Source organism: Saccostrea cucullata, unplaced genomic scaffold (assembly GCF_032062105.1).
Source record: "Saccostrea cucullata isolate Sc308-1 unplaced genomic scaffold, CSIRO_AGI_Scuc_v1 ctg282, whole genome shotgun sequence".
In the NCBI taxonomy this organism is placed as follows: domain Eukaryota; kingdom Metazoa; phylum Mollusca; class Bivalvia; order Ostreida; family Ostreidae; genus Saccostrea; species Saccostrea cuccullata.
In genome coordinates, this window is record NW_026933043.1 from 262,567 (window position 1) to 286,232 (window position 23,666).

The 23,666-nt window shown below is 32.9% G+C and overlaps 1 protein-coding gene across 4 annotated transcripts; it reads left to right on the forward strand.

The window, feature by feature from the left end:
• The first annotated feature begins 612 nt into the window (after window positions 1-612).
• On the forward strand, window positions 613-11,771 carry LOC134237093 (uncharacterized). Of its 4 annotated transcripts, none has more exons than XM_062719192.1 (11): window positions 614-710; window positions 1,251-1,407; window positions 2,318-2,546; window positions 3,616-3,723; window positions 4,237-4,413; window positions 6,667-6,714; window positions 6,838-6,873; window positions 7,054-7,364; window positions 8,579-8,797; window positions 9,022-9,190; window positions 10,911-11,771. In XM_062719192.1, the coding sequence occupies exons 2-11, from the start codon at window positions 1,363-1,365 to the stop codon at window positions 11,558-11,560; spliced, it is 1,992 nt and encodes a 663-aa protein (XP_062575176.1). In that variant the 5' UTR covers window positions 614-710; window positions 1,251-1,362; the 3' UTR covers window positions 11,561-11,771. The 4 variants fall into 4 exon arrangements, with proteins under 4 accessions (XP_062575179.1, XP_062575176.1, XP_062575178.1 ...); XM_062719194.1 differs by having other exon boundaries at window positions 615-710; window positions 7,054-7,358; XM_062719195.1 differs by lacking the exon at window positions 8,579-8,797 and having other exon boundaries at window positions 613-710; window positions 7,054-7,358.
• The last annotated feature ends 11,895 nt before the right edge of the window (window positions 11,772-23,666 follow it).

Sequence of the window (23,666 nt, forward strand, 5' to 3'; positions counted from 1 at the left end):
AGTCGATAAAATGACTTTATTAGCAAACACAATTTATCATTAAATGAAATGTAGGCCGACATTTTTTTAATACCTTTTTAAATGTAACAACAATTATTTTCACACTGAATAGTCGATAGATTTTTCCGTTATTTTCCATTTATGACAAGAAGCACACAGCAGCTCTGACCGTTCGGCAGGGGATGTTCGATCCTCCATGGCACCTAATACCATTTCGGTATCTCCATATTAGTATATTGCACGTAAATTCAATTCCTGCGTGTCGATTCAACAGGGAAATTGAAACCCCAAATGCAGATGAAACATGTAGGTGTATAGTGCTGCATTAGTAACGGAAGTTGACGATTAAAGTCATCATATTTATTACAAAAGTTTTTTTTTTGGTTTGATTACAATAAACATTTTACATTTATTTCAACTCCATGTGTATGTTGTTTATGCCGTTAAAAGAAACTGTAATTGTTTCGAATGTTGTCTTTCGTTCATTTCTTTGTTAACATTTATTGACAACGATGCCTTTTGCACAAGCATTTAAATGACCCGTATTCAAAGATATTTAAATATTACGTGCACATCTTACTTACATGTCTGATATATGATACAATGGACAGGGACGACAGAACATGTTCAGCAATTCGACAGGCCTAGAGTTGTCTGTTTGTAAAAGACGTTTGAATACATCTGTTGGTTTTCTCCATATATTCCATTTTGTAAGTAACCATTTATGACTATTGTAATTGAGAGTGTATTTGTAAGTTGTCCTTTGTTGTTTATGGTTCATTATATTCAGGATATTGTGCAGGTTTATATTGATGTTAATTTTTGTAACTAGAGCGTCGTTTTATAAGTTTCAAATTATCTTTTCTCGACTTGAAACTTGAGATTCAAGAGGTTTTGAAGCAGAGGAAAAAACTTAAATTGATTGAAAATTGTTACGTTAAACTGAATTAAAATTACTACGTTCTGTGATACATTTTATTTAAGAGAGAGAGAGAGAGAGAGAGAGCAGATTTCCATTTATCTCTATAATTATACATGGTGTTTGAAAAAAAATACAAATCGTCATTAACATGGAAGTGTCAGGTGCATTAACTGAAAAATATCTGCCACAAAAATTGCCCAAAGTAATTTAAAGGTATATACAGATCGATGTTTGCATTGTACGATATGTCTTTGAATAAGGTCATGCATTTAAATCTTTTCCAAATGCATTCAAAATAATAATTCATGCATAATAAATACATTGTTAGCAAAAGAAAAATAGACTACTACATGTAGGAAGCTATTCTGAAGATTGGAAGTATAATATTTCAAAGAAGAAAAGACGATATAACAACCACGGATATACCTAAACAATCAAAAATGGCTTCTGTCGTTTTTCTTGAGGCACTGCTGTCCACATTAATGGTAAGTTGATTGTTACATTTACTTATATATCAACGTTAAGTATCAACTTATGACCTACTTAAATTGACATAAAATTTGCAAATAAATTTTCTGAGCTAAATTAAAGATCTGGACCTTCTTTCAGAGCGTTGATACACGAACATGTAATCGATCGTCCTTCTTTTATTTTAGCATTACGTCTTCCTCGATTAGTTTAACTGTATTCACTGCATTTTCTAGATTGTCACTTTCCCTCAGCTTTGAATAATACTTACCTGACATTTAAGGCCTTTGGGGCACTTTGCCCCTCCAATTTCCTCACGATTTTAAGAAAAAAAAATGTTTATTTTATCTTTTATAAGCAGATGTTCTTATTTACAATATAAATAGAATATTGAATAGAATGAACAAGGCACTTGTTCACATTGGCCTCTCCTGCTCTTTTGAAAATAAAAGTTATTTCTGTCACATTATTATTCACATTATTATTACATCATTATTATTTATTTATTTCTTAACTATAAAATAATCTGATTATTTAAAACTTCTCTGAATATTTCTGTATATTAAAGATTTTCTATATGACATCTGATTCGCTCAAGTCTAAAGTCTTCAGAGATCTATTGACTATTCATAATGATTATCTTGGGGCGGATTGCCTTATTCATAAATTGATTGCATTAATTTTTATAGTTGGGGCCTATGTCAATTGTGTCGCAGGTAGAAGATGCAATTTAATATACAAGACTTTAGTGGTGTTTACTTTGCTACATACGAAAATTTACTGAATTTGTTCAGTCATTCCAAAGAAAGAGATGAAAAGGTTTCACTAGCTGTTAATTTTCGACACATGATGAACAACTAAAGAAAAATAGAAAACGATGGTACATTAAATCACTTTTGTCTGATCGCATATCAAAATATTTCACAGGTGGACTATATCCTTTCGACAGATCCATGTCAAGAATCGAACACAACTTTGAAGTATGTAGACAGATGCCCAAAGACCTTGATAGAGTGGAGAGAACGTTCTCTGATGAAAAACTGTGGCAACATTAAGCAAGACTGTACCGAAAAGAACAATTTTCAATATCATTGCTTAATCAATGAATACTTAAACGAAACAGTTGAAGTGTGTGCTCCAGTTTCTCAGATATTAGGTATGACAAACACAAAATCTATTAAAGTTTCTTTTTTGTATATTCATGATATTGAGAGAGATGAAGAGAGGTTTATTAATTGAATGAAATAAGATAACGCACAGTATTTAAGCTCAAAAGATCATTAAACAATGCATATTTTTTAGCAGAGCATACTCACTCCTTAATGGCACCTGATTCCACTTCTGATGATTAAGAGGTCGTGTTTGCTTTGCTCCAATTTTGTATTGTTTCATGGACTTTTGAGTTTGAATACTGTTCATTAACTCCATATATTTCATTAAGAAATTTTTCATCGTCAAAAATAAATGAGATGAAATTTTTTTTTCAATAAAAACGTGGAAATTATGCCCCCAAATCGAAAGATCCCGAAGGTATATTGTTATTGTCCTGTCTGTCTGTCTGCTTAGCTGTTTTTTTGTCTGTCTGTTGTCAACTTCAACCTAGCCCATAACTATTGATTGGGTGGGCTATGGCTTTCATTTTTCACAGGTTTATTCCTTGTGACAATCTCTTTTTTAGGGTACCACCAAATTTTTTAATCCCTTGCCCTTGGAGTTTGATCTACTTTTACAAAAATGTACTACACTTTATCCTTGATCATTACTTTTGAACAGTTGGAGCTAGGGCTTTCATACTTCACATTGTATTTATTGTGACAAAGCCTTTTAGCTGGTATAAATATTTTTTACCATTTGACTCTGACCTTTTGAGTTTGACATTCATTTGAGAGAAGTCAACCCTCGTCATAAGCTGACATACGGGGGCATCAGTTTTTCACAAACACATCTTGTTTACATCATTTTATTTTTTTTAACATTTAATTGAAATACATTTTATGTACGTAGATGCTTTTTCAGCAGTGTTTTTTTTTATTTGTGCATTAAATGTAATTTTTTTTTATTTCCAAATGTTTATCATGAAATACAATTGCATTTTTGATCAAAACGATGAGAGGAAGTTAAAATTTGTGCTCCTGGCCACTGGAAGGAAAAAATGTTATTTGACCTTTATACAGCATTTTTATAACGATAGATTATTATTGCTGGTTAACTTTTATTGCTTACAGGATACAAATGTGCAGAGTATAATATAATAGGAAGACGAATTCAGGACAGCGCTGATATGAATTGTACATCATGCCCTTTCCAGTACTATTCAAACTTGTCTTACGGACGTATGTCATTACATTTATTCAATACATGCAATTTTAAAACGAAAATCGTCCATTTGAGAGATATTTATCATACATTCTTAAACTTTCCAGGATATGCTATTTTACTCCTCTGTACATTTAAAATTAACAGTATATTTAATAACCATCCAAAGGAAAATCATCTAAATGCATATTAATTTTTAAAGGTTATTAAATGATTTTTAGAAATACATGTACAAACATTGTGATAAGCTATTTTATATACTTTATCACAAAAAAAGAAAGAAATTCTTAGGAAAATTGCAAGAAGTTAATTTGAAGTTTTAAAAAAGTGTTAATATGTTTTTCTCAGTTACAGAATCTTCTTTCATAATACATTTTGTATTACTTTTTAATTTATTCGGTAATACTCACCCAAGAGTCACATATCATGTTCCTTGATGATATTCACAAATACATCCTTTACATTAAAGAACCTGCTAGCAGTGACATGTTTTGAATGCCAATTAGATTTTGAATTGTTTTTTTTTTTAGATCAAGAGTGCTATGCAGCTATTCATCGAAAAAAACCCTGTCAGTATGTGAAAAGTTCAAGCCATGAAGAGGACAAAGAACTACAATTTTTATGGATAATCCCTTTAACTCTGTCCTTAATTTTCAACATAGTCCTTGCTATTGTAGCTTGGAAACTCTACTTGAAAAAGAGATCTGGTGAGATATGTTTAATTCTTATGTCACATGAAAAGCAACGGATAGTTAAATTTTTGTTTACATGTATATGAGAAAAAAAAATTTGTATAATTTATCCTTAGGGATACGTCTATCCTTTTAAAAAGTGGAAATAATCACTCTATATATGTTTCAAAAACTCATGAACGTCGAAGTTCAGCCAACCTTGCTAAAATTAAAAATATTTTTTTTAATAAATCAATCATCAAAACTTCTCTTTTTTAGCTTACCTGAGCCGAAGGCTCAAGTGAGCTTTTCTGATCAAAATTTGTCCGTTGTCTGTCGTTGTTGTCGTCGTAGTCGTTGTTGTCGTTGTTAACTTTTCACATATTCATCTTCTTCTCAAGAACCAATTGGCCAATTTCAACCAAACTTGCTACAATGTATCTTTGGGTAAAGGGAATTCAAGTTTGTTCAATTGAAGGGCCACGCCCTTTTCCAAGGGGAGATAATTATGAATTAAAGAAAAATTAAAGGCGTTTTTTAAAAATTTTCTCAAGAACCACTGAGCCAGGAGAGATGAAACTCATGTGCAATCATCCTCAGGTAGTGTAGATTCAAGTTTGTTCAAATCATGACCCCCGGGGGTAGGGTGGGACCAAAATGGCCGATCAAATTTTTACATAGGAGTATATAGGAAAAATCTTTACAAATCTTCTTCTCAAGAATTACTGGGCAGCCCCCCCCCCAACCAGGAAAGATGTTTCTTGTATATACTTTATCTTTTCTTTATTTCAAAATTTAAAAAAAAGTTTGCTCTTGCAAAATCGGAAAAAAAGATGAAATAATTATTATTCCTAAAAAGAGAAAACTGATAAACACTCTCGAATTGATATGAAAAAAAAAGAGAAAATTTTGAAATCTTGTATAAAACATGTACGAAATATAAAAAGCAATTATATATGGGGAAAAACGTTGCATGCATGTTGAGCACCCAGCGATCTTTGACAAAAAATGCTATAGTTAACGATAGTTTACTATAGTTAACTATAGTCACAACTTTGACACTTTGAAAACTTTCGTTAACTAAAGTGATCACTTTGACACTTTGATTAACTTTATCAAAAACTTTGACATGTGTTTTGAAAAACTTTGGCGAAAACTTCGACACTTTGAAAAATTTTGGCGAAAACTTTGACACTTTGAGAAACTTTATCGAAAACTTTGACACTTTGAAAAACTTTATCGAAAACTTTGACACTTTTATTAACTATAGTTAACAATAGTAGACTATAGTTAACTGTAGTAAACTATAGTTAACTATATTTTTTGTTAGGGAAGTCAATTGCAAATTCCCAAATATTTGATAAGACTGCTGCTAAATATGTTGGAGAGTGTGTGGATGAAGTAGTTTAAAAGTCTGTCTAGGTTAAGCCTTCACAAAATGCACGTATAATTAGGTCACCACGAAGAGAAAGAGAAGGTCTTCCTAAGACCACTTAAAATGGACTTCTATGATCCTGCAAATTTTAAGACCCATATTTCTTAGCAGGCTTTTGTTTTAAGAAGTCATTTCCATATTCTTGTATTTTGAACAATTTAGTCATATCCAAGATATAAATATGTAACTGCAAATATACAGGAGTACAGGGAGCCAGGGTTTTTTTTTTTTTTAAGGAAAACCTCATTTTGTTTATTCCTAACTCATATACGGTGCATGATGGAATTTAAAAAACCTATTTCTCGCCTTAACTGTTCATATATAAAATATTTTAAGGAAACGAATTTTATTGGGAAACGTTATTTTTACCCCAGTTTAATGTCAGAGGATAAAAATTTCAAAATTACTTTACTCGTACATGTAATAAAACACCACCAATCATGTAATTAAAATCATTAATTTGCTACTACTTAAAATGTAAGCGCAGTTTGATGAGAAAACAGTGTGACGATCGGAAGAACGGACTGTCCAGAATACCAACAATACATTCAAGCTTCCTTTAGGAAGTATGCAAACAATTTTTAATATATTACATATATTAATTTATCATGTTTGTAGTTTCTTTCTTTTTCATCTTCTTTTTTATCTTTCTTGTTGACAAAGGGTATGAAAATAAGGAACAGTATTCAATATCAAAATAGGAACAGAGCAAACACGGACGTCCAAAACATCAGAGGTGGGATTAGAGGTGGAATAAGTTGCCACGGAGGATAAATTATTTGTAATTGTTATAAGAAAAAATTCTAATATTCTTTTTCCTTTGCAATTAATATTTTCAATCTTATTTTATTTAGGTCAAAGCGGTTCTAAAAATGAAAGAGTGAAGTTGCTATCTAAACTGAGTAAGTAAATAATTTTACAAGATTAAGAAATCTTTTAAATTGAAAAAAGTTCGAAATTTATTTTCTCTTTTCAAAATGTCATTACAAACATTGAAGAAGTGAAATTATTGATCTGTCTTTCAGGATCTGGTAGTTATTATGAATTGCAACAAACTGATGGTATGTGTTCATATAGTAATTCAATTGATAGTTTTTAATCAAATCAAAAAGATCTAAAAAATTAATTTTGTCCCTCCTTTTATCTTTTGTGACAATCAGTTTAAAAATGCATTATTATATGTATCTGAAAATTAATTCGTTTGCGAATAAATAACTGATCATCTCATTTTCAATATTCAGCTCAACATATCAGAGAACCTTCAAATACTGGTGTAACCAACCACACCAAGAACATATTTGTTGCAGCTATTCAGTTTGGGGATAAAATTTGCGGTTTTGCTTTTTCCAAAGGAGACGATCCAGAAAAAGTAGAATTAAATCATCATGGAACATTTCCAAAACCGTACACAACTATAAGGCTATTACTCTATGACAACAAATTACATTCATGGGGATTTGATGCACTAAAAGACTACATAAAATTTTGTAAAAAGGGAAAAGTAAAGCACTGCACCTATTTTGATGAAATGCATTTTGAATCGGAGGTACAAGTCACTATTTCCGATCATTTTCATTAAACAATATGAGTTGCTTTTTTGAAAATTTTATTTTTCTGTTACAATATGTTATTATGATAAATTTGTATGTAACTTAATTAAACCTTTATGATCAATTAGACTAAAATAAAGCAGAAGAAAAACTAATATATAAAGTCCAATATACCGTTTTATATAAGAAATCGTTGTACAGGAGGACAATAATGTAATTTTGATTTAATGGAAGCTTATGAATAGTTCTTCCATCGCAAATATGAACAACAGAAGTTTATTAACATTATTTTTTTTCTTTCATTGAAATAGTTATTTACAGTTTTTGCAACAAAAAATTCTGACATCAAAGTTGCAGCTTACCTTGTTCGTAAACAGTTAAAATGCCCACAATATGATAATCAATTCCAAAGGTCGATAAATGATTTTAGTTAACGTCCTTGGGGATAAGACATTATTCGTTCAATCATCAATTTTGTTTTAAGGGGGCCGACTTGGGTTTTATTGTGTGAAAACTACAATAGCGAAACTCTTCATTTTTATACCATATATATCTCACACTGACATCAGTGTACATGTCAAGCTGGGGGAAATGTACCGTCCTGGTATTTTTGAGGGACCGTCTTAAAATACAGGTACATTTACTATGGGATTATATAGAGAAATGTCAATTTTTGGCACTTTAAAGCATATCACACAAATACTACAATAGACTTTTTGTTCAAACTATAATATTTGATGAATAAAACTAAATTATACAATATACGTAAGAAACACAAAATTCTACCGTCTTGTTACCAGAGGGGGCATCTCAAAATGTCAAAAATTAACGATTTTCCTGATTTGATAGAGTAATACAAAATATGACCGGCACAAAAGATTCATATGAAAACATAAAAATAAATTTTAAGAGCGTATGTTTATTACTTTTTCTTTAATAACATTTTGATTACTCCTTTCTTTAAGATCTTCAATTTATCATAACGTCAAAAACACACTGTACCGGCCAACCTACCCATCAATTGCAAAATCGGTTAAAAAACTATTTATATGAAATTGTAATTACATTTTTATATTTTAATTTCTTAATTTTGTTTAATTTTAATAATCAGCGAAAAAAAGTTGCTTTGAAACAGTAAATACGCTTCATTTTACTATGATGCGCGAAGTATTGCGCAATGCAAACTACAGTCGGCTCCCTTAATTGATTTTTTCAGGATGGTAAATTCTACGTTAGGGATAGCAATGGTAAGAAACACATAGCTGAGGAAATCTATAAAGAATACTTGAAATGGGCTACAAACCATGCCAGACATGAAATTGACAAACTCTACAAGTCAGATAAACCAAAGTATGATGACATCCACTTCATATTCACCGTTCCGAATAGATGGGATGAAAGATACCATTTAGCTTTGAAAGAAATAATAAATGATGTATGATAAAAATAATAAGAACTAAATGACAATAAATTTATTCTAAAGACATATTTTCATTCAAAGCTTGTAATCATTGTATTAACTTTTTTTTATAAATAAAAAAGTTTAATTGTACAAGTTTAATGAAACCTTTTTGAAAAACAAAGCATTACCTTTTGTTCATAATAAGTAGGCATGTAACTTTTTATTGATGCTCTTTTGTAATCGTTGTTTTTCAATAGATTTTTCCTTCTGATGCCGCACAGAAAGAAATCGATATTCTTGGAGCATACTCTGCCGTGTCAACATTCGTCCATGAAGTTTATGAAGATGTAACGTGTCATAACTTCAAAGCTGACAACTTAAAGTTTACTAGAGGATTTCAATATGCAGTGCTAAATATTGGTTCATGTAAGTTTTATTGCAAGTATAAATAAACTTAACATGTATTGACCACTACGAAGGGATTTTTAAGGAATAGTTTCAGGTTGATAGATACCAAAAGCATTAGCAAAATATTTAATTCAACTTGTCTTGCTATTTAAGCAGAATTTAATAATACATGTATTTTTGATTACATTTTTAACTTTTGAAAAATCTGGATTTATTATATCAGACAATTAGAATACATTATTTCCATACTTTATTAGATTTATATACATATATAATATACCTGATCATCGAATAAACAGGTACATAGCGGGTTACAGTAAATGTACTACTAAACTCTTTCATTAGTCCTCAATATAATGTTGGCAGAAATAATGTAAATCAGATGTGGATGTTTTAAATTTTAAGGAAGTTTAAGAAAATTTGACAAAAAAAATTAATGAATTATACCAAATTCAATAACATAAATAAGTACAACTTTTTAATATTTTATACAACAATACCCCACAATAAATTATAATCAAGGCTTCTTTTGGATTATGAAGTGTTATAAACAGTTTTTATTTTTATATATACTGAAAGGAAAAAAAAAAAACGCAGAGTAAACTTTTGAGGTGAATTAAATTTATTTTTCTTTCAATTTTTTTTTTTCAGTATTTCTATCTAACTTTTAAAATCATCTTTCAAAAAGATATAACCAAAATCTCATTTGATTTTGTCTAATAATTCATGAGTTTTTAAAGCTCATATGACGATGCCTCCCAAAAGTGAAAATCGAAAACTCTCCTTATCTTCAATGTCTCTCCTGCACATCTGTCATGAGCGTTATTAATCCTTTGCATGGAATTCATCATAGTGAGTATCTTTCAAGTTCTGGCCATATTGGGCATAGGTAACCACGCTAAAAAATTAGTCATGCGACGCGCGCATGCGCCAGTGAGAGAAACACAATAGTAAGTTGACAGGCTAAAAAAAAACAAATTGCAGAATTGTTTTCTTTCATTTTTTGTGTGAATGTGATGATTATAATAGTCTACTGTATAAAAGGCGGTTTTTGCGGTAGTAGGGTTGCGATTTAACAGGCAACAGGAAGAATAACCCGCTCGTAACATAAGTCTGTTTCGCGTTAACGCAATCGTCACGGATGATTGAAAACAATTCCAGGCCCTCTCTAAAAACGGGTAACAAGTTTTATGGGGGAAAATTTACAAAAAACTGCTTAGTTACCCGTTGTTGGCTTTTTCATTAATTAGGCAATTCAAAAATCAGACCCCATTGAACTTCCGTAAACTGTACCAAGATTGCAAGAAGTTCATATCGTCTCTTAATATTGAAAAACAATGTGTATACCTCAGGTGCATCAAATGGTGCAACAAGATTTGTTGACAAACTCGTCGTCATTAAATTGTACGTGTTTTGGGATTTTTAGCGTTTTCCCAACATGATGTCATACATTTTACGGTTGAGTAATTCTGAACACTGATTTTTGTGCAAAGTAACTAAATTTCTCATCCGACCAATTTTCGTAATTTTCGGTCATGCGGTCAATAAGTTTTCGAATATTATGTTACCCTGCGTTTCTTTTTCCTTTCAGTATATTACATACACGTAGGAACTATAAATAAACCATACAATAATGTTCTTACTTTTAATATTCGTATTCAAGAAGAACTTTTTGATTATGGGCATGGTGGTTCTTTTTACAAGGTACTTTTTATCATATAATTATGTTTTCTTTCAGATGCATGTGAAATAAGTTTTCTGAGAGTACAAACTAAAGGGAGTAATTTTGTAAATCAGGAATATAGATTCCTGGAGGATACAGCACCAGAAAAATGCTTCTTACAGTTCTTAGTTGATATATTCACTAAGAAACCCATAGAAAGACTAGAAAAGGAACATCCCGGTGAATACTACGCAATGATGTATAGTTTTGAAATGTGGCAGCTTCGGTGTGAGAAGGACGATGCAGATGTAGAGGTAGAGTTATCACCGGCATTTTTAAAATTAGTAAAAGAAACCACTCGGTGCGAGGCTGAATCGCTGCTCCATAGATCGAAACACAGTCAAGGAATTAAAATACACGAAAAGTCATTCACTATTGATAAGGACTTTATGTTAGAGGCATGTTTTTCTGAGGTTGCAAAGCTAGCTTGTGAAGTTGCAAAGACTGGAATTGCGTCGGTTTTGGAAGACGAAAATAAGCCACACAATGCTATCAATTTCATCTGCTTGACGGGGGTTTATTCAAAAGTGAAAAGAGTTCAAGATGATATAATCGAGAACTTTTCTAAGAAAACAATTGCCATTCCATCTACGCCATATTTAGTTGTTGCTAAAGGAGCTGCTTACTACTGCTGTAAAAAACTTACATCAACCAATCACAATTAGTAAAAAATTATCCTAGGATGAAGAAAAGGAGCATACATAGGACTCATTGAGCATTGTGTGAGAATCCTGCTTGTTCTGATATTCTTGTTAGTAGTTATTTTCTGTCATCATCTATTTTTCCATGTTGTTTTAAATTTGCCTGTATATCCATGTTATAAAATATAACTTGTAAACTTATTCTTACTGGATTTAATAAAACTTTACAATTTTCTTTGAGCCTCAGCTATCTTGTACAATTGAGAGGTGGGAACGAGATATTTTCATTTATTCACTGATAAATTCCTCAGATCATCCTCCCCGCTGAAAAATTCCTTTTTCAATCTCAATTTTTCTGTCTCTTTTTTTAAACCTTTTATTTCTCCTTTTTTCTATTTTTTTAACAAACCCTTCCTAAAAAAACGTTTACTTCCGTATTTCGCCAGCAGAAATTATGTGCATTGAGTAATAAAAACAGAGTTTACAAAATTTGTTTCACAAACAAATTACGTAAGACTTGTATATAGGAAAAAATGACAAAATAAGATTTATTTCATAAAAACAGAGTGATTAGATCTAATTCAGCATTTCTTGTTATATATATCATTTCATCCATCTTTTCTCCAAAATAATAGGAAGGTGAGAGGGGTTCTTGTATAAACTCCATGTATCGTTTTAAGGTCCATCGATACTCTTATAAGAGAGACAACTCTTAACAGCATTAATATGTTTTTTTTTTTTTTTTTTTTTTTTTTTTATAAAATTGTCAAGTCTTATCTATCCAATGTAACAAACTGTGCTATAAATGTTTTTATTTTACTTAAAAAATATAATTCTTTTTTTTTTTAAAATCATAAGGGGAAAAATAAAGAAACATTTTATATTAGTTAGCAGAGGCCTTGGGTTTATTATCCTTAAGAGTTTAAGAAGATAGCCTGAAATCATTTTCTATCTAATTATTTATCTCAAAATGTATGCATGCGATTGCCAAGTAATTATAATATGCACAATCAACTGTATTTTCATATACGTGATATATTTCTCAACTCTAATTTATTGTACTGTTTTTGCAAAAAGATAATACTAATACATAAAGAATTTGAAAAAAATGAAAGTCTTTTCTTGTTTTTTTTTAGATTTAATTTAAAGAAAGTACAGATTAAAAAAAAAATTAATCAGGTTCAAAATCAGTCTGTTTCATCTTTATAATTTTAAATTTTTACAAAGTACAATGTATGTGATGTCACCTTCTATTTTTTGATTCATCTTTGTTCCCGCCGCCATTAATTGAATGACCTACATGTATTTAATTCCATTAAAGTTTCAGTCTATTGAATATAACAATCCAAGAAAAAAAAAGCGCAGTGATTTTTTTTTTATTTCAACTTGCACATTCATATCAAATAAGTATATACAAAAGTATAGTCACATATATATCTTCATTCAGGTACCTATTATAAATAGCGTATACAGGTATCAAACTTACATCAAGACACACAAAAATACATGTACACATCTAGCGAGTGCGAAAATTGTTTTAATGCAGAAAAGAGAAAGGAGGAGAGAGAGAAAGAAAGAGAGAAAGAAAGAAACAGTAAGGAAGAGAGAGAAAAATATTCATAGGGGCACATATCTTTTTAAACTTGCTTTCACTGGGCAAGATGACAAGTATCATTTTTAACCATCAGCCTTCCTTCACTAAAACGATTAATCCAATCATTAATTGAATTTATAGGAACTAATTTATCTCAATAAACTGTCTACAAATTATTATATGATACTGTAGAGGGATTTCTAAGATATACAATAAATTGTACAGTCGTTTGCAGAACGAGTTCGACTGAGACAACCATTTTTCGTCACAAGTGACCTAAATAGTGACGCCATTTTCACATTGTGACGTCACAAACAAGGAGGGAAACTTAATTCAGCATATGCTATTTATAGAACTTGTGTATGGCTATGTGTGTACTGAATTTTATTCTAATCTGAATTGTGGTTTTCTAGATATAGAGATAGTTTGCGAACTTTTTGATCACCCCTCTTATATTAGACGTAATTCTATGTTTAAAGTCATCGGCGCGCCTTATAGTATTAGTTTTCAAGAAATTGAAAAATATAGTATATCTAAAATATCTGTATTTCCGCTTTTGCATTGAGTTTCAGAAACTAAAATCTCCATGCGCTCTACTACGAGAAAAAAAAAACAACAATATTTTTTCTCAGTATGAGATGTATTTTGGAATGAGTAAAATTATATTTCTAACTGACAGATTTACAAAATATAACCATTAATTGATACTCTTACATGTTACCACACGAGTCTGAAGTTTTATCTTAAAAAAAAAAAAAAAAAAAAAAATATCTAGTAAAATGAAGATGATACAATGAAATAAACGTCCTTATATTTTTACATTAGGTGTTGTTTTTATTGGAATCTACCATGTATAAAGTGATTTTTAATGTATTTCAATGTATTACAGTTATAGTTAATTTAAGGCTGTGTACATGTAACAGTGAACTGATGTTTGTTTGCCCACCCCGAATCGGAATGAGGAAAAAAAGGTCGGTACATGTAGGTAGATTAGATTCTTTCAGGAAATTTCAATTTTATCGGAATGCTGATTTTTTTTTTTTTTTTTTTTTTTTTTTTTTTATAGAATGCATAGAAAACCGGTTACTTTCTGGATTAAAAAAAAAGTTTTGAGTCGGGTCATTTTTAGCCATTCGATAACCTCAGCTGAATCCATCACCTTCATCACATGCGGTATGATTCAGCCGAGGTGTACCGAGTGCATTTTAGCTAGTCTGATTCACTGTCCCTATTATGCTTCTTGTACTCCGCTTCACTAGGGTTCTTCTTGGCAAGGATGTGCCAGGGGACCAGGCTAATTTTTATAGACAGTCGATCAAGAAGGGCAACCAAACAATTTCTTTTCTAAAAGATCAACGAAGGAATAAAAATTTTTCCCTAGAAAACTGATATATTCGTAGCAATCTAATTAAAATTAGATGTTAGATCCGCTCGCATACTCGCTATACTAGCATCTAACAACATCCCATAAAGATTCACGTCAGAGGTCAAATTCGGAACAACTCTAGAAATATTCGCTTCAACAAATATACGATGATTTTGTAGGCGACGATTTGATTGGTTGATAGAATTTGCACTTGCACTCTGTCTTGACCCTCTATAGGATGTTGTTAGATGTTAATGTAGCGAGAATGCGAGCGGATCTAACATCTTATTTTAGTGAGATTGTATTCGTACAATGAATTAATCTTCCAATTCAGTTTCTGTTGACTGTTAAAGGAATATAGCGCAAAGGCGGATCCAAGGAAGGTGGGGGTGGTAAGGTGATGAAACAATAGGTAATCAAAGTTTTACAAATAAATGTTCAATGTCTTCTCAAAAATAGTACAGCCATGATTAGTCATATTCAAAATGAAGATATCTCCAAATAGTGTCAAGTTTGTTCGAATCATGACCCCTGAGGGTATAGCAGTGGCCTTTTTAGTCAGATTGATATGACAGTCTAGATTCACGTAGTTATGTTCCAAGCACGATACAATCCCCAGGTTGGGGCCACAAAAGCTGATCTTAGATTCATAAACGAATAGTTGGAAAACAGAATGAAGACTAGTAGGGTCATAGTGACTCTGGTGAGTGTTGCGTCCCATGGACCTCAAATTTTTTATTATCTTTAGACTGCAGACGCTTACTAATCCATGACACCTGATCCCTCCTTACATGTATGTTTCAACGGATCCTTGTTTGCTCTGCTTCCAGTTTGTACTTCATTGGATTTTTGTGTCTGACGATTGCTCTTTGTTATACGTGTATTTCTTCAGTCATAGAAATGCAAGCACATCAACCAGGGACAAACATTGTAATGCAAACAGCAAAAAATAACTGGTATATTAAGCTGTTTTACTCATCCCTTTTTTCAAAATAATAACTTGTTTAAGTTAAATTTTTTATCTCTTTTGGTCATCGATTTTATCTGAAATCTTTTTTTTCTGTTCTACCACCAATATACATTTCCCTTTGGGATTCCAAAATGAACATGCAACAAATGAAACAAGATGCACTGCACAGATAAGGGATAAGTAGGGGAGTGGGGATAAACCGCATTTTACCTATCACATTCGGGTGTTATTTACTTTTTTGGGGTCAAGCCTTTATCATCAATTAAGCAATTTATCCACTTTATCAAACACCTTGAACAGTTAAACTTTTTCTGGATGAAACAAGTTTTACAATAAACACACAATATAAATCAAACTTTTTTGGTCTGGGTGCACAAGCACAAAAATAACTTAAACGAAATTTCATTTTATTGAAACTATTTAGGAAAGATAACTTGGGTGGGAAAAAGAAATTGAAGGAGGGCAGAAACAAAGAAGGGTAACTCATTGTAACAAACAACTCGTTTGGGTTATTTTTGAAAATGTTAATGTATTATACACCTGACTGTAGGAGTACACTGTTTCACTCAAGCAAACCTTTTTTTCAATAAAATATCTAAACTGGCATTGCCTGTCTCTAACTTGCGAAAATTACATATATCAGACAGGCAAGGCGTGTCTATAATTTTTTTTTCATTACATGCACTCTTTATAAAATTTTTAAAACAGATAAATTAATAATCATGAGTCTTTTCGTGGTTAATATTCAATATTTCTAATTGTCACACAGGTATTCAAGCAAAGAAAATTCTCACTATCTTTAAACATCATGACAGAAAGTTAAAACGGTATCATTTACAGATTGCAGGTTACATATAGGAAATTTCAGGAAACAACTATTTATATTCAATTTGGAACATACTACCACGATTAAATGTAAAAATTAAAATAATGCACAGTAATTTTTAAAAATAATGTGATAACAAGAGGCCCACGGGCCTTATAGGTCACCTGAGCATTCTGCAACAACTTTCCAGTTATTGAATTTGATTCACGTTTTAAGCCAGATGCTATATGGCATTCACAATTTTGAAAGAGGAACCATTGATCATCATAACAATACACTTAGCAGTTGCTTAGCTTGGTTTATAATTTGATTTGAAAATGTCCAATAAGAAGTTCATAGGATCTTCATGAACGTTTCTGAATATCCATACGCAAGGTAGGGGAACAAAAATGCATTCCAACTAATCAGTAATATTCAGCAATAATCAGTAGTGCCCCTAACACTGTGAAATAAACCCCTGACCCTAGGTCCACACATTGCACAAATTTTAAAAAGGCACCCTTAAAATTGCCTATCAAAAAATAAATAAATGTTTTATAAATACAAAGGAGCAGATTTCAAACAATTCATTCATTTTCAGTATATAAGTAGAGCCCCACCCCCACCCCTGACCCTGGGGCCTTGAAATTCACAATTCTGCAAGATTAGGGCCCTTCCTCATCATAACTATATAGGTAGTTCATCTGCTTCATGCCCAGAGACAGAGAAGAAAATTTTCAAAGATTTAATGTATTTGCACTATATAATCAATAGAGCACCCCCCCCCCCCCAACACCAGAACCCCTGACCCTGGGACCATAAAATTCACAATTTTGGTAAAAGCACTCTTGCTCATAATAACTATGCACTTAGTTAGTTTATTTAATACCTAGGAGCAGAGAAGAAGATTTTCAAAATTTCATGTATTTTTACTATAAAATCTATAGAGCCCCGCCCTAACACCAGAACCCCTGACCCTGGGACCATAAAATTCACAATATTGGTAAAAGCACTCTTGCTCATCTTAACTATGCACTTAGTTAGTTTTTTAATACCTAGGAGCATAGAAGATTTTCAAAGAATTCGTGTATTCACACTATATAATCAATAGAGCCCCTCCCCCCCCCCTAACACTAAGAACTCTTGACCCTGGGGCCATAAAATTCACAATTTTGGTAGAGGCACTCTTGCTCATAATAACTATGCACTTAGTTAGTTTATTTAATACCTAGGAGCAGAGAAGAAGATTTTCAAAGAATTCATGTATTTTTACTATATGATCTATAGAGCCCCCCCCCAACACCAGAACCCTTAATCCTGAGGCCATAAAATTCACAATTTTGATAGAGGCACTCTTGCTCATCATAACTATGCACATAGTTAGTTTATTTAATACCCAGGGGCAGAGAAGAAGATTTTCAAAGAAATCATGTATTTTCACTGTATATAATCAATAGAGCCCCGCCCTAACACCAGAACTCCTGACCCTGGGTCATAAAATTCACAATTTTGGTAAGGGCACTCTTGCTCATCATAACTATCTACTTAGTTGGTTTATTTAATACCCAGGAGCAGAGAAGAAGATTTTCAAAGAAATAATGCATTTTCACTATATACTTATTTAGCCCTGCCCTAGCACTAGAACCCCTGACCCCAGGGCCATGAATTTCAAAATTTTGGTAGAGGACTCAATGCTGATTACAATCATGCAAACATTTTGACTGCTTGATGTCCCGGAGTAAAGAAGAAGATTTTTAAAGATTGCATTAATTTTAGTGGTTTTGGCCCCACCCCTCAGGCCCCAGGGGGGCAGGGATCATGAAATTCACAATTTTTGTTCCCCTTTACCCATAGATGCTTTGTGCCAAATTTGGTTGAAATTGGTTCAGTGGTTCCAGAGAAGAAGCTGAAAATGTTCAAAAGTTTACGAACGACGACAGACGAAAACGGATAGCAATAGGTCACCTGAGTTTACTCAGGTGACCTAAAAAAGCATGTTCTATGCAAAGATACACATATGACCATTATGCAGATCTCTGTCCTAAAACACAAGACGGAATAATAGTGGGAAGTAAACTTATTAACTTATGTGCATTCTACATTTGAACCTGTACTGATTGTTATCTTAAGACACATACCTTGTACTGTTGTACTCCAATCTTGTCTAGCACTCCACTCCATACAATCCTCAGATTATTGTCGACACTCTGATAATAATCCATAGCTGGGTACTCTGTCACTGACAATGGTCGTGTCTGTATCACAGCGGAAGCCATGGATGGGGGCTGGTCAAAAATGGTCACTCCGTCTGAAGATAAACTGAACAGTAGTCCTGCCTTGTTCTGACACTGTATTGTGGAGTATACGGTCTTCCCCTGAAGTACACTTGGATCAAAATCCTTATAAGATTTTCTATCATCAATCTTAATTTTCTCAAAGCTTTGTACTTCAATGCCCTTTGGTTGATATCCTATGGGAAAAAAAACAACAAGAGGACATGGGCCACATCGCTCACCTGAGCACTAAGGGTAGGAAAAAGTAGAAAATGGATTTTTATTGTAAAGTTTAAATCCAAAAGTAGTCCCATGACCAATCATGGATTTGCTATTTTTTAGAAAATGATTTTTTAAGAATTTTCCTATATATATCTTTAACAAGAGGCCCACGGGCCTTATAGGTCACCTGAGTATCATGTAACAAGTTTCCAGCGATTGTATTTGCTTCGTGTTTTAATCCAAAAGCCATGAAATTCACAAATTTTGAAAGAGGCACCATTGCTTATCAAAGGGCAGATTTCAAAGCATTAATTTATTTTTAGTCAAAGTACCCCCCTGGTACTCCTGACCCAGGGGCCCTGAAATTATCTATTTTGAAAGAGGCCCCTTTCTTCATTATAAGGCCAGCATTTTTTTTATGTGTAGGTTTAGTTATGAACCTGAGAATAAAAAAGTCCCAAAGGAGAAGGAAATAAAAAAAAAAATTGGATAAATCAATTATTAACATTTGTACATTTTGCTATTCTAATAGGCTCCTTACCACTGGACACATGATGCTTAGACTGTAAGCTATAACAGAGACCTAAACAATGTCGCTGGCAATATGCAATAGCTACCACGGGCAGTTTAAAACCTTGGGGAGGAAAATAATTTACCGACAGATACTTTTGAAACGAATACATAATTATCTCACCAGCATGTCATTGTGCAACAAAGTCGTCAGCATTTTATTTGTCCTTTGAACGGGTGAAACGTTTTGAATGGCACTCGTATCGATGAATTTTACACTAAACCAAGCTATCTTCATTTACCCGCCGTTTCATCTTAAAACCGGAAGTGCGAGTTCGTAAATTTGAAATCTCGATCCCGACTCAAATTTGACATCGGAAAGAAAAAAATTGTTTTATTTTTTCTGAAAATTCAAAACCTTGAATTGAGGGTTTGTAAAACTGAAAATAAAATAAATCCTAGCCTTAAATATGTAATTAGATCATTAGTAGGAGCAAAGGATAAGATGTTCAAAGAATTCATGCATTTCACTGTATAATCATTAGAGCCCCACCCTAAAACAAGAACCCCTGCCCCTGGGGCCATAAAATTCACAATTTTGGTAGAGGCACTCTTGCTCATCATAACTATGTACTTAGTTAGTTTATTTAATACCCAGGAGCAGAGAAGAAGATTATCAAATAATTCATGTATTATCACTACATAATCAATAGAGCCCCGCCCTAACACCAGAACCCCTGACCCTGGGGCCATAAAATTCACAATTTTGGTAGAGGCACTCTTGCTCATAATAACTATGTACTTAGTTGGTTTATTTAATACCCAGGAGCAGAGAAGAAGATTTTCGAAGAAATAATGCATTTTCACTACCTACTTATTTAGCCCCCCCTAGCACTAGAACCCCTGACCCCAGGGCCATGAATTTCACAATTTTGGTAGAGGACTCATTGCTGATTACAATCATGCAAACAGTTTGACTGCTTGATGTCCAGGAGTAAAGAAGAAGATTTTTAAAGATTGCATTAATTTTAGTGGTTTTGGCCCCACCCCTCAGGCCCCAGGGGGGCAGGGATCACGAAATTCACAATTTTTGTTCCCCTTCACCCATAGATGCTTTGTGCCAAATTTGGTTGAAATTGGTTCAGTGGTTGCAGAGAAGAAGCTGAAAATGTTCAAATGTTAACGCACGACGAACGACGCACGACGCACGACGAACTACGCACGACGACGGACGAAAACGGATAGCAATAGGTCACCTGAGTTTACTCAGGCGACCTAAAAAAAACTAGAAATATGTCCATAGGACATGATTTCCCCGCCAAGGATATATTAGTAAAGCAACATGAAAATTTGAATATGTATAAAATTTGATCAGTTTAGTTCAGGTAGGGCTTATAGTTACTAGGGAATGAAAATATAGGTCAGACCCAGCATCTGAAGCAAGTCTGGCAGTGTCCATCCCTAGATGCATCATCCATGCAAGTTTGGTTCAGGTAGGACTTATATAGTTACTTGGGAATGAAATTTAGGTCAGATCCAGCATCCGAAGCAAGTCTGGTAGTGTCCATCCCTAGATGCATCATCCATATAAGTTTGGTTCAGGCAGGGCTTATAGTTACTTGGGAATGAAAATATAAGTCAGATCCAGCATCCGTAGCAAGTCTGGTAGTGTCCATCCCTAGATGCATCATCCATGCAAGTTTGGTTCAGGCAAGGCTTATAGTTACTTGGGAATGAAATATAGGTCAGATCCAGCATCCGAAGCAAGTCTGGTAGTGTCCATCCCTAGATGCATCATCGATGTAAGTTTGGTCCAAGTAGGGCTTATAGTTTCTTTAGGAATGGACCTGCTCTAAAAACTTTTACCTGGTCACTCATCTGGAAAATGTAGGTCAGATCCAGTATCCGAAACAAGTCTGGTAGTGTTCATCCCTAGATGCATCATCTGTGAAAGTTTGGTTTTGGGTAGGGCTTATAGTTGCTTGGAAATGGACCTGCTCTAAAAACTTTAACCTGGTCACTCATCTGGAAAATGTAGGTCAGATCCAGCATCCGAAGCAAGTCTGGTAGTGTTCATCCCTAGATGCATCATCCGTGCAAGTTTGTATTTACATGTGAATTTTGATAACACCATCATGAATGGTATGTTTAAAACTGAGCTAAACACTAATTTAAGAAAAGTGAGGTCAAGGTTAAAGGAAAGGTCAAGGTAAAAAAATGTTGATGCAGTTGCAAAGCTCTCATCAATATCTATCAGCATATGAAGTTTGATGAAAATATCTTGGATAGTTTCTTTGAAACTTAGCTTTGAACAGAGCTAAACACAAAGTGTGACGGAAGGACGGAAGGACAGAAGGACGGAAGACAGACATGAAAAACACTATATGTCCCGGCCATATTCATGGCGGGGCATAAAAACTATTCAAATGTATATTAATAATATTAATATCACATTTGAAAAGAATTCATGCAGTCATATAGTAAATTAAACATAATCTCTAAAGACCTGACTCATATTCACCTGTTCACTATATAAAAACCCTGTCTTAAGGAGGCTGGGGGGGAGGGGGGGGTGTCATAAACTAACCATCAGGTATAATTTAATTTTAAGATATTATATCTTAAGCTGTCATCTTTCATTTGGCAAAGAAAAATTTCATAGATTTTAGTTTAAAAATTTGCTCATTTTTTGTAGAAGATCAATATAGTTTGAAAATGGCTACAACCACCCAGCCATCTTAAAACACATTACTCACATAAACTAGAAGTCTCTGTCGAGACTGTAGCTCTACTGGTTTATACTTAAAACAAAGGAAGAGAAAAGAAGCAGTTGGGACTTGAGACTTTAAATCAGCAATAAATAGAAAAATGATCCTTGCCACTCATCAAAATAAAAACCGATGCACCGAATTATGTATCTTAGTATAGTCTACTTGTGTGCCAAGTTATATTGAAATCAAACTAAAACTGTACGAGGAGTAGCATTTTAAAACAATTTCACAAAAATTTCTATTCTTAGTAACCATGGCAATACCGTTCATTAAAATCAACAACCTATGCACAGAATTTTGTATCTTAATGTAGTCTACTTGTATGCCAAGTTATATTGAAATCGAACCAAAACTGTAGGAGGAGTAGCATTTTGAAACAAATTCACAAAAATTTCTATTTTAAGCAACCACGGCAACACCATTCATCAAAATTAAAAACCGATGCATAGAATTATGTATCTTAGTGTAGTCTACTTGTGTGCGAAGTTATATTGAAATCGGATTAAAATTTTAGGAGGAGTAGCATTTTGAAACAATTTCACAAAAATTCCTATTTTTAGTAACCTTGGCAACACCATTCATTGAAATCAAACACCAATGCACAAAATAATGTATCTTAAATTAGTATACTTGTGTGCCAAGTTATATTGAAATCGGACCAAAATTGTAGGAGGAGTAGCATTTTGAAACAATTGAACAGATATTTCTATTTTTAGTAACCATGGCAACAACGTTCACCAAAATCAAAAACCGATGCACAGAATTACGTATCTTAATGTAGTCTACTTGTGTGCCAAGTTATATTAAAATCTGACTAAAACTGTACGAGGAGTAGCATTTTGAAACAATTTCACAAAAAATTTTATTTTTAGCAACCACGGCAACACCGTTTATTGAAATCAAAAACTGATGAATAGAATTATGTATCTTAGTATAGTCTACTTGTGTGCCTAGATATACTGAAATCTATAAGCAAAACTGTAGAGGAGTAGCATTTTGAAACAATTTCACAAAAATTCCTATTTTTAGAAACCTTGGCAACACCGTTCATCTAATTCAAAAAAACAATGCACAAAATAATGTATCTTAGTGTAGTCTACTTGTGTGCCAAGTTATATTGAAATCGTACCAAAACTGTAGGAGGAGTAGCATTTTGAAACAAATTCACAAAAATTTCTATTTTTAGCAACCACGGCAACACCATTCATCAAAATTAAAAACCGATGCATAGAATTATGTATCTTAGTGTAGTCTACTTGTGTGCCAAGTTATATTGAAATCGGATTAAAATTGTAGAAAGAGTAGCATTTTGAAATAATTTCACAAAAATTTCTATTTTTAGTAACCTCGGCAACACCGTTCATCGAAATCAAAAACCGATGCATAGAATTATGTATCTTAGTGTAGTCTACTTGTGTGCCAAGTTATATTGAAACCGGACCAAAACTGTAGGAGGAGTAGCATTTTGAAAAATTGTTTACAGACAGACAGACAGACGGACGGACGACGGACGCATTACTATCGCATAAGCACTTTGGTCTCTGACCAGTAGAGCTAAAAATGCTGTCTAAACTCTAAAAGTCTTGTTGACCTTCACTTAAATAATACATTAAAAGATC

Coding starts and splice junctions, on each gene's coding strand:
- LOC134237093 (XM_062719192.1), top strand. CDS start 1,363: ATGGCTTCTGTCGTTTTTCTTGAGGCACTGCTGTCCACATTAATG. Junction 2,547..3,615: donor TCCAGTTTCTCAGATATTAG/GTATGACAAACA, acceptor TATTGCTTACAG/GATACAAATGTGCAGAGTAT. Junction 6,874..7,053: donor TGAATTGCAACAAACTGATG/GTATGTGTTCAT, acceptor TTCAATATTCAG/CTCAACATATCAGAGAACCT.